The sequence below is a fragment of the Eurypyga helias genome, unplaced genomic scaffold (assembly GCF_000690775.1).
Source record: "Eurypyga helias isolate BGI_N326 unplaced genomic scaffold, ASM69077v1 scaffold34751, whole genome shotgun sequence".
Lineage (NCBI taxonomy): Eukaryota > Metazoa > Chordata > Aves > Eurypygiformes > Eurypygidae > Eurypyga > Eurypyga helias.
In genome coordinates this window covers 14,287-26,176 of record NW_010229686.1, presented here as the reverse complement: position 1 = coordinate 26,176, position 11,890 = coordinate 14,287, and the positions used below count along the sequence as shown (strand labels likewise).

At 43.4% G+C, this 11,890-nt stretch overlaps 1 protein-coding gene across 1 annotated transcript in view; it reads right to left on the bottom strand.

Annotated features, from left to right (window-relative positions):
* Positions 1-3,317: 3,317 nt before the first annotated feature.
* The window catches only part of CEP152 (centrosomal protein 152kDa), a gene marked incomplete at its 5' end in the record, with an annotated part of 21,322 nt that continues 12,749 nt past the window's right edge, over positions 3,318-11,890 (bottom strand). Inside the window, 8 exon segments of the mRNA XM_010160490.1 lie at positions 3,318-4,321; positions 4,602-4,705; positions 4,959-5,115; positions 5,860-5,966; positions 6,057-6,138; positions 8,328-8,507; positions 9,946-10,120; positions 11,646-11,890. The exon segment at positions 11,646-11,890 is cut by the window's right edge and continues 15 nt beyond it. Of these exon segments, the coding sequence (XP_010158792.1) occupies positions 3,318-4,321; positions 4,602-4,705; positions 4,959-5,115; positions 5,860-5,966; positions 6,057-6,138; positions 8,328-8,507; positions 9,946-10,120; positions 11,646-11,890 (2,054 nt within the window).

Sequence of the window (11,890 nt, the reverse complement as noted above, 5' to 3'; positions counted from 1 at the left end):
ATTCCTGCTCTGTCATCATATAAACATCTTAAACATCTTTTATGTAGTTAATTGTGCTTAAGATGGACATAAATATATACATTTTAATCACCATTTAAAGATAACATGTAAAAGTCATCCTGGAAATAACATAGGTCGATATTTTAGTATGAAGTAGAGTGACACATTTTTTTTTAGGAATGTACTGACATATACCTGCAAGACAAATCAGCTGCAAAAACATAACGAACAAAAACACAGCAAGGAGAAGAGTACCGCTGTGTTCAACTTTGGGGATGGGGGTGGAGCAAGGCTGTACAACATTTAAGCTCTATAGTGCTGAACTGCAACATCACCAGAAGGCAATCAGACCGGGCTCCGTAGCAAAACAATGAACCATCTCAGTCAGAGACATCCCAGCAGGTGGAATAAATTAATTCTGGAATAAAACAGGTACGTTTTCAGCAGTGTAACCTAGCGGGTGAAAATACACGGGAAACTTATTTGAAGAGACTCGTTTAGTGGCTCTGCTACAATCTTGGCTCGGCTACACAAGTCCAACCACATGTATTGCGACACCACATCCCCCTTTCCGACTGGTGTCGGCTTTCCAATTTCAGGAGTTGCCACCCCCTATGCTAGCCTGTTATTGCTTCATTCTTTCCTACTGACGTTAGGAGGAGGGCTGAGGAATGCTTTTGACTAGTTGTTGTTGATCCTTGGGCTAAGTATCTCCTTGTTCCTCAAACTTTACTCACCAGGGAACGATTGCTGCTGTTTGGGTATGGATCATCCCTCCAGGCCTCCACAGTTGATTCTCATTAAGGAAAACTTTTAAGATCCCCCTCGGCAGCTCTGGAGCTCTCTGGAGTTGTCAGTGCAACAAGACACACAACAAACACGAGGTGAGCAAGGATTTAACTGAGCCTCTGCCCACATCCACCTTCTCACACACGTCATGATTTTGGTCACTGAAGGTGCCCCGTACTGTGATGAGATACAACTGAAACACCAGCCAAATCACCTTGGGCACCTAATGTCCATCCTCCAACCCTTTTACTAGCTGGGATTGGGAAGATTTCTTTCTCCCTCCCTCTTTTGCCCCATCTGCACATCTTCCTGCTCTGTAAGAGAGGGAGGACACCCCCAGGAGAAGCTTTTCTCACAGGATACAGAGCCTGCTGAAGAGAGCTCCCCGGATTTCCTCACTCTATCTGGGATCTGCTGCATCCTTGGCTTCCTCCAGAGCCGTGGGTAACTCAGCAGATCCTTCCTCATCAGTGTGGGATCCCGGTTCCTAAATCAAACATGTGGAAATCATCAACTGTTCAAAGCTTTGGCAGGACTAGGATCATTAAAGCAAGACGACTGGTCCTCAGCCGTGGCCAAATGGTCAGGGATGTCCTACGGGGCAATTGCACGTTTACCTTTACAGAAGCAGGCTTTCTGCAGCTGGGGGAAGGCTTCCAGACTAGCCCAAGGAAGGAATTAATCTCACATATTGGTTTAAACACTTGCACAAGTACCTCTCGCGTGGGAATAAACGGGTTGGGGTTTTTTACCTTGTGCAATTTGGGAAAATGTTTAAGCTAACCAAAAAAAAAAAAAAAGCCAGTCATAGTTAAAAAAAAAAACCCAAACCACGCCACCACATGGGGCTCAGAGGACAAGTGGTAAAAACTTTCCCCTGGAGACAAGGCCACAGCTATTTCCTCAGCTAAGAATTCAGAACCGGGCCCTTGCATTTAACTACTGCCCATGTTTGTTTAGGCACAAGCGGTCTCTTGCGGCCTCAGTTCGCTCCCACCGACGATGACAGGCCCCAACCTTCACTGAAGGGGAAGTGGGGTTGGATTTATGGACAACATTAAAAGCCACCACGAAATTCACAAGTCTCTCATTAGATTACCCAAGAGCATGGAGTCACACACCAGTCCTGCATATCGAGAGCTGCAACGCTTTCTGCCCTGCCACTTGGCCTGAAATATAAACAGGCAGGACAGTTGGTAACGGGAGTTAAATGTGTCTTTCTTCAGAAGCTTTCTGGTGAATCTTGTACTCTTTTCCTCTTAAAACTGGAGAGTCTCAGACTAGATGACTCCAAGAGACCAAATGAGCATCCTCAGAGCAACTGCATCTGTTTCTGCATACAAAAGGCCTGTTGAGAGAATCATCCTGGAGAGATTATTCAGTCCTTTTCATCACCAACATCAGAATAACAGAAAGCAAAACCTTTTTCTTTATGTCTTCCATCATCCCATTGATGGGAATTGCTGGCCCCTAACCATACTTGCTGCAACTGATAGTATGATTTAATCACACACTGTGTGAGCAATCAGCGAAACACCCTTTCCCCCTCGCAGGATCACTAAAATGAAAGTTCAAATCACGCCAAGGAAAACAAAACATCCAGAAAAGAAAGATACATTTCAGAATTCTCTTCAAAATGTGAGCAGGCCTTTAAAACAGAAGCTTCCTGGGCATCGGGAAGAACACTATCTGCAGTTCCCACTGATAACCCATGCTATTCAAGCAACACCTGTAAAACATGGTTATTCTAATTCATACCTTTCTCCTGCCCAGTACGAGCCCTGTAGTGACAGGACAAGGGGTAACTGGTTTAAACTGAAAGTGGGGAGGTTTAGATTAGATATCAGGAAGAAGTTCTTCATAGAGAGGGTGGGGAGGCACTGGGACAGGTTGCCCAGAGAAGCTGTGGATGCCCCATCCCTGGAAGTGTCCAAGGCCAGGCTGGATGAGGCTTGGAGCAACCTGGTCTAGTGGAAGGTGTCCCTGCCCATGGCAGGGGGGTTGGAACTGGATGGGCTTTAAGGTCCCTTCCAACCCAAACCAGTCCATGATTCTATGATTCTGTTGCTGTACCAAAGGGAAGAGTACTTGACATTTGATTTGTCATAATAATTTAATGAAAAAATGCAAGAATTTTTGCTTTTATTAGGGGGATGCACACAGAGGCTTCAAAGGGGGTCCTTCAAAATGGAAAAGTCTGTTAAAATACTTACTTCAAACAAATCCTAAAGCCTCTCTCATGGAGCTGTGAAGGAATTTTCATAACCATTTAAAAACCATTACCACAAGTTACAGTAGCTTTGGCTTAGATAAACACTGCACTGCAAGCTAAACAATATAAAAATAGATTCCCTTTAATAAATTTGTATATAATACACTATAAACAATTATGAAAGTGTTAAAGGCAAACAAATGTCTGCATTAATATTTTAAGTAACTTCACAGAATTTCCTCACATAACACAAGCTGTGTAGCAGCGAGGCACCATGGAAGAGGTTTTCCCCAATCCTCACACTTTTATTCAAGTATCAAGTTATCCTTTTTCCTTCCATCGAGACCAGGGATCCCACACCTTTGTTTTCCAGGCATTTGTTGCAGCACTTTCCCACATTTGGATCTGGCGATAAAGCGAGCTGTGCGACAGCAGGACGTGGTCTGTCAGAGCTGAGGAGCGAGCTGTGCTCTGGGTTAGTTACCAGGTGGCCTCTCCTGGGAACTCGCGCGCCGCTTTTTGTGCGGAGAACCTTGCCATCGCCCTTATGGTCTCTCCAAGCAGTAACACTGTCATCTGCAGGGGGAGATGAGCTGACGTGAGGAAATGCTTTGCAGTATGCAGCCTGTGCTTGGATATTGGTACCGGTGGTTTGTTCAGGATACAAGGGAGGCAGATCCGGATGCAGGCTGCCATTCACAGAACTCCCTTCAGTGCAGCTTCCTTCATCCCTTTCTGGAGTTTCTTGAAAATCAAATCCCTGATTTCTTTTAGATTTAGTTTTCCGTTTTCCACGTGGCTGGACATATTTTTCTTCTTTCAAGACCGTTCTTTCATTTTTGCTCTTAAACATACAAGGAGTCGGCCCAGAGATTGTATGGCCATGTGTACAGCTGGGTGCGTGGGCATTTCCCAACGTTACCTGAAAAGGAGATGGAAGAGCATCCTGATGTGCTGTATTACCAGCAGCACACAAGAGTCCTTCTCCATCTACGATGGGGCCATATTTTTCTCTTCTTCCATCTTCACTTGGATAAGACTCTGACAGAGCATCTCTTGAAGCACCATCCAGATTTTTAGCATTATTCCCACTCTGAATATTTAAAGTTCCTGTTCCATGAAGCCTATGGTGCGTTTCAGCCTGCATTGCATCAAACTGCTGTCTCAAGTCACGTGGTACGTGTTTCTGAACATCACTGGGTTTTTCCGTCATGCTTTCGCCACATGCTTTGCCTTCCTTCTGGTTTGACCTTGTCCGAAGCACGAGATCTCTTTTTGAGTGCTCTGCTCCAGGTGGTACATCAGGATTTAACAGCCCAGCTAGGAGAGGAAGGAAGGAAGTAGATTAATAGAAGGAAATGTCAACGCTGGAAGAAAAACTAGGTTCTTCGGAGTGTGTTTGGGTTTTCTAGTTTTGGGTTTGCTTTTTTTTTCCCCCCAATAAAGAATTGTAAGCATTGTCAAAATTAGCAGCTTATGTTTCCATTTCCATGAGCAAGCTTATAAATAAACAGTAAATAAACTTTCCATCTGCATATTCATTACCACGTGCATTAAATCAATGTGACCAAGGAGAGAACAACTGTAGAGCCCAACATACCTGAGCGAGTAGATCTGCTTTGGGGAAGGCGTTGAAGAGGCGTTTCGAGCCCTTTAGCCATCGTAGCAAGCTTACTGGCAGCATTCATTATTTTCTTCTCAGCTCTGCCAAGAATTGCAGAACACGAAAAAAATTAATATTAGAGCTGAAGAACGATTCCTTTTCGACTCTGCATTTTGCTTCAAGGTAATGTTAGCAGGAGCGATATGCAAGACTGCTCAGCAGCAACTCCGTGCCAATCCCAGCACACTTGCAAGGCTTCAGGTCAGACACCGTTTGCTCCAAGTTTGACAAACACCAGCTGAACGCCTACACACCTCCTTCAAAGCAGGGATTTCCGAACACGTTTGAACTTACCCTTCATGTTGCCCGTTATCGGTAAGAAGTTGCTGAAGGCACGTCAAGTAGTATCTGCGCATTTTCCGTGCCGTTTCTTGGCGCTCTCTTAAAACCTCCGCTTTGATAATTTCAGCCGCTCGCTCCTTACTCTCACGGATATAACAAAGCATATCACCTACAAACACACTCCATTAGTACCAGTTTTCCCTCAGAGGAGTAAAAAGAGCCACCACCACAAACTGGGATTGTCTAGCAGCCATGGAGCAAGTCAGCAAGGGCCTGGATTTACCTGCCAGCAGCGTTCTACCCAAACCCTTGTGCCAAGTGCTGCCTACTGGTTAAAATGCTACTGAAGACCAGAGCAGGTTGATATGAAGCATCAGACAGGAATTCAGCTGTCTAATTCGGCATCTTCAGCAGTAAGAGAGAACACCAGGCACAGGGATTTGGGAGGAACGTTGCCTGGTAAAACACAGTTCTGGGAATTCTTCACTGGCAGTGCAGCTGGCACTGGGGACCTGCTGCACTCAACCCTCTCTCCCCAGCCAGAAGGGTTGCTGGTGAAACCAGAAGGCAGGATACAGCACAAGAGAAAGGCAGATTCTCCCTCTGAGCCAGATGCAGGATGGGTGGATTGTTTGCTGGAGAAACAAGATCAGTTCTCAAAACACACCTTACAACTTTAGAAGACAGAATACCGTGCAACACAGGATGGTATAACGAGGCTTCACGCACAGCAGTTAATCCTGTCTAAGATTATGGTGACAATTCCATTTCTCACATTCACTCCAGCAAGGAAAAATTTATTCCTCACACAATATGGCTGTCAGATTCCTCTGCAAGTTGGCTGGAGGAGGAGGAGGAGACAAAGTAAATTATTTTGCTCTCTGCACTTTCTAGCTAAGACTCCAGTACTTACACTTAATCTTGCTCACAGCTTTAATGTACTGAGCACGCATTTCTTCCAGCCCTTTCACAGGGTCACAGGATGCACAAGGTCTCGAGACGCCTCCCTTTGCCAGTGACCTGAAATGCATGTAAGTCACACTGCACAAGAAAAGCAGCTTACATCTTACAAAAAAACCCAGTATCAGCTTGTTGATATTTTTAAAATACCTTAGTGGTGTTTCCAGGTCTTTCAGTTTAGCCTTCATCTCCGAGTTTTCTGCAATCAGAGCTTCTAGAACTTTCTCATTTTCTATTAAGAAAAGCAATGAACCATAAATCACTTCTCTACATTCAAGTTTACACACTACATAGTTGCACACAGCAAGAGTACAGAAATAATATTAGGCAAATCTGTGCAACTCACCCACCTGGCTTTGCTCACACATCTGCAAGATGGCAAAAACCTTTCCCTTACAAATATACAGCATTTTACTCCTCACCGGGCACAAGATTTATTAGAGCAGGCAACTGAGATTTTTCACTAGAAAAAACAAAACCCACTACACACACAAGCCCCAGCTTCGGCAAGTAAGACGACGTAGTCACTTGGTACAACCTGCTACCTTGCATCTGCTCTCTCCAGGCTGACCATTTTGCCAAACCTGCTTACAGTGACCATGGTGACCTTGCACTGAGGTGTGCTCAAACAATCCTACAGCTACTGACCCCTGGAAGTCACTTCAAGACCTCTCCCGAACCAGGACCTTCAGCAAGTCCAATTACTGCTGTGCTCTACAGAAAGGCTGAAAAAAAAAGCTCCCTAAACACTACTGTGTGCAGCTTCAACTGATTAAAACACTGCAGGGAGAATGATCGTCTTATTCAATCACCAACATGTTTTTCTTCAGAGAAAACATAATTCTCTTTGTTCTGCTCCTTAAAACAAAGACCTCTACTGACTGCAATACAGCTGAATAAGGGGATAGAGTTCCTCAGATACCAACTGAATGGGAACTGCGCTCCACATGCTACAGTATGCTCAAGTAGGAAAGAAGTTCTTGAGCACAGGAGTGAAGCAGAGAAGGCATTCCTCCTACAGATCCTCTCACAAATGAACACAGACAAAAGGGATTCTCGTTACTATCAGACACAGATGATTCATTATGACTTCCTCTGAGTGCAAATGTGTAAGGTCCACAAAGGTTGACCCAGCCACAGGAGGCGTTACAAGTACAGCAGAGGCGTTTGATATACCAAAAAAACTTCCATCCTTTTTAGCCCAGATTTTACTAAAATGTGTCTAAAAATGTGTCTCTATGGCCAGAGACTTCCACCAAGTTAAATAAATCAATAAAGGGTAAAGTCTATCATCCTGAAAGGACAAACATGCACGTGACACAACAGCATCCACAGTAGATGCAGGTTTTGAAACCAAGTCAGGTAACATTGCAATTAAGTAAACCGATGGCCAAGACACAGGAAGGGTTTTACCACCAGGTACTCTCAGTCTGTCCACAGAAGGGGATACAGATATTGAGAACACCAAAAATAAGGTGTTGGACAGCAAAGAGAAGGCAATCCCAACAGAACAACACTATCCCACAGTGTATTAAACAAGAGCACTAATGAACTAGAAGCAGTCTTCTACAATATAGAAATCTCAAGCAAGTTAATTGCACCATCAGAAATAGCTTCAGAAAAGCCTTATTTCCAACCTAAAGGCAGAAGCCTTTCTTTCAGTGACTCTCCCAAAACCAGAGTGGATATTTCCTATTCAGCAATGGTAGAGACAGTCATCACATAGGAAAGATTTGAGAGACCTTTCCTCAGTCATGTGCCCTGTATTTCTCATTTCAAAGAGATGCAAAGGAAAAAGAACCTCTTGATTTAAAAGGCAAAGAGACTAAATAAAACCTATTTAGAACCTACTTTAAGGTGTACAAAAAGAGACAGAAAAACAAAACTACAGCTTCAAGCCATTATTAACTGCAGGAAGGTACAAGAAAACTGTGGTCAGTGGCTTACTACTACTATAAGCAATACTTGGGGCCACCATCCTCTTTTTACTCCCACTGTGCAAGCATGAGTATGTGCACAGTACTCCCTGACTCATATACATGAGTATGTGTGTATGAGCACACACGTGCATTATCTGGATAACCCTCACTGGCAACGGGATCCACGTGTACACATACTCAAAGAATGCTGGCCACGTGTTGAGTTTTCCTCTGTTCCTTTCCTGATACACCCAGTGAAGTGATAAGTAATGTTTCAAGCCAAGAAGACAGGGGGGTTTCTTGGGAGATGGGGAGAAGGTCAGTTCACAGGGTTTTTTTGGAGTAGGGGGTTTATTTGGTTTTGGGGTTTGTTTGGGTTTTTTTTTAAGTATGCACACCTCCCCATCCCATCCACCGAAAATGATGCAACAGATGAAAGAGACTCGTGCAACCAGCAAGGCAGAGCCATTCAAAGCTGTCTTTAGTGATTAACAAACCTAACCTTGGATTTGCTGTGACTTAGCTTCACATTCCTTCACAGCAAGCTGAAGATGTTCACGGGCTATCTCCAACTCTCTTTTCAAATCCTGGCACACAGCTTCTCTTTTTTCAAGCTCCTGGGAGCAGCGTTCACAGCAAAAGTCTTCCTGAGACCCAAGGATCCTTTTTGTACATTCTTGATCTGCAACAATAACTGCGAAATGTTATACATCAACCATGAGACCAAGAAAAGAATCAAGACCTACCTTACTATTTCCAGTGATTTACTTAGTCTTTCTCTTGTTGGAAAGCACATAACACATTAGTCTAAATAAAATAATCACAAGAGGCTGGAACCCTGATAAAGAAGAGTGCAGCAGCATCTATCAAGTTGTTGAGCCCTCACAGCTGCAATGCACTTCCATCAGGGATGATTTGAGTCTTCAGCCAGCAATGAGATGTGTAGGTTATATTTTTTTAATTATTATTAAAAAAAAAAAACCAACCAAACAAACCAACCCACACCACAGCCAAGCAGGCTCTTTTGGAGTCAGCTGAAGGAGACCCTCCCAGCTGGGAAGGCTCACATGGGGCTAAGCCTAGTTAGGAAATTCACAAAGACTGGGCTACTTCCAGGAGAGCAAGGGCTGCTCTCTGCAGCCAGGACAGGGAGCTCTAGAGACCCAAGAGCGGCACTGCTTGCATTGTTCTGGGTTTAATGGATGGCTTGTTATTTTGGTGTTGAAGGAATTCAAACCACACTATCCGCATAAAGCCAAAGACTCTCTTGGGTTTTCCTGCTTTATGTTTTTCGGTTGCGTAAGAACTCAAACTAAACAGAAAGCCCCAGAGAGATTTCTGTGCCTCCCATGAAGTTTTTCCCTAGTTACACTGTGCTTTGGCAAAGCTGGAAACATGTGACAGCTTTGGGAAGAGTTACAATGCTAAAAGACATATGAGGGGAAAGGAAGAAAGAAAAAAAAAAAAAAAAAAGAGAAATCACCTGGGGATCCAAAATTTTTCAGCTACATTCTTGATCAAAAGAACCAGAAAAAACTACCGTGCCAGGTGAACTATAATTCCTGACACAACAGTATCTTTTACATGAATGCAGAACACCTTGTGTAATGTCAAGAGCAAGTAGTAGAATTTGATCTTCAAAGCTCTGGTTTAGTATTATCCTTTTACAAGACACAGTTTAGGCAATACCCTGCTCATCGTGATCAGCACTGGCTTGTTTGAGCTGTTCAACACCCAAGGTATACGTGTTCATGTCCACAGCCCCCAGACAGCATTTACACCTGCAGCAGATACGGCAGCTACTGCTTTACTCCTGAAAAACAGCTTTAAAAAGCAGAAAGCTACTAGCACTTAATAAAATCACCCCTCAAAGCCTAGCATTGCATCCATAAGCTGGGGACCAGTACTATTTCTTGCAGTTTGTGACTCTAACAGTACTCACTAATGCAACATTAACCAACCCTACGGTCAGAACAGCAGCATCTTCCTCTCTCACCGAAATAGTCACTAATCAACTAACTTGGCACCAGAGGCAACAATAAGATCAACTATTAAAGGCTGCTACTAACACGCTTGATCTGATGACACATAGTTTGCCAGATTAGAACCAAACGCAATACCTTTGTCCGTTCCAGTTTCCCACAAGGGTGGCTGTCGTCTTAGTCTCCTTTGTGCTTCTGCTCGGTGTCCAGCACTGTACACAGGAGGTCTTGCCATGTCCCCAGTTTCTTCTTCACCCCGCTGCAGACAGGAATATGCTTCTTCACTTATATTACTCACTAGCTCCTCATATTTCTACAATGGAAAAACAATTCCTGAAAACCCAGTGCATTGCAAAAAAGTGTTCCACACTATCTGAAAGTCTTGTTATACATAAAAACAGGCAACCCTGGCCACCAAGGGGCGTTAGTAATTGTAACACAGGTGCTTTAAACCTGCAGTAGAACTGTAGATTGCAGCTTACATCAGGAGGAAAATGTGGAATCTAGCATATAGAAGTTTTACTTAGCATAATTCACAGCAACAGCAGCACCTGGCTCTCTTGGGTTTGAGTCTGGAAATGTCAGTAGCCCTTAAAATCACAGAAATACACATTGTCTTTGAATAATTGAAGCTAGCTTGTTTTTTTAAGAGGCATACCCAGCAGAAAAAGGGGTCGGACCCACTCAGAGTTTCTGCACAAACACGAATAGTAGAGGGACAGGAAAGTCGTCTAGGAGAGTGTAACTCCTTTGTTGACTGTTGCTATGGTAGCATAAGAGAGGACATTCCTAAGAAGTTCCAAAGGCCTCACCATATATGGCGGCTGGAGCCAACCAACATTTTGAAGTTCAAAGGCATATTAAGAAGAGTTTACCAAGAGACATTCACATGTTACAGAACATGCATCAGGCATAGAAAAACACCTTCAGATTCTCTTCCCCGTCATGAAAATAACTCAGGACAAAGAAAATTTTAAAGGACCACTTTCTGAACAGAAATATATTACCACAAAAAAAACCCAAAAACAAACCAAACACACCAACAGGTAATATTGTCATGAGAAATCACCTCAAACTCATTTCCTTCCAAGCCTTTCCTTGAAGAACAAGACAGTTTCTTTCTCTGTCCTATTCTTAGATAATTCCCCAGCTGCTAAATGCTGTGTGGCAATGGCATTTCCAGCGGGATGTTCCCCATAATAAAAAAACTTAAAACAAGCATAAGCATTCCAAAAAGAAGAAACTGCCAAAACAACAGAAACAGAAGCTTTTGGACAGGATCCTACTTAGCCCCAAACACCGCTAGAAGAGGGTAGGATGTCTTTCCTCATTTGGGCAGGCACACTGAAAAGGATTTCTTAGAGCCACAATGAAGTTGAGCAAGACTATTATTCCTGAGACAGAACTGAATAACTGACAAACTGGTCTAATACAGATAATTTGCAAACAAGGATTTACTGTTTTCATCTTTATTTCTATGAGGAGGAGGAAAAAATAATTAAGAGTAACATGATCCACGATCACTATCCGCTCATCATTACAAACTGCTAAATTTGGTGGAGTAATCTCCTTCCTTTATGAAACTTTGCATTAAAGGGTGACACTTCTAACCGGGCTTTCTCTTCCGTAAAGACTGAAGGTGGCAAAGCTAGACCCCACCTTTCCCTTTTCACTTGCTAGTGTCAAATTCTGCCCTCTTTTACAGTTCTACGGGGCTGTTGTTATCAATGAACTCCAGTGTTGGATTCTCCTGGCTGTTTTACACTGCGAGAGCACAGGTACAAGTGACTTCTCAAATCCCTGTTCTGGTTGGCAGTTTTAAGTTACAGAAATATTACCTCTTTCCATTCTCGCTCTTCCTTTTCCAGAATCGTGCAAACTGTAGTTCTGTATGCCTTTTGTAAGCAAGCCTTCAGTTTGTCTTTGCATTGACAGTTTAATGGAACGAGAGCATCCAAACACTTATCCTCCCAAGAATGCTTACTATGTGTGCAGTTGACTAGTTCTTCATGGATTTCACTCAACAAGCACTCAAGCTCAACCAGAGTCTTCTCCTCATACCGATTAATTTCATCCTGCAGTC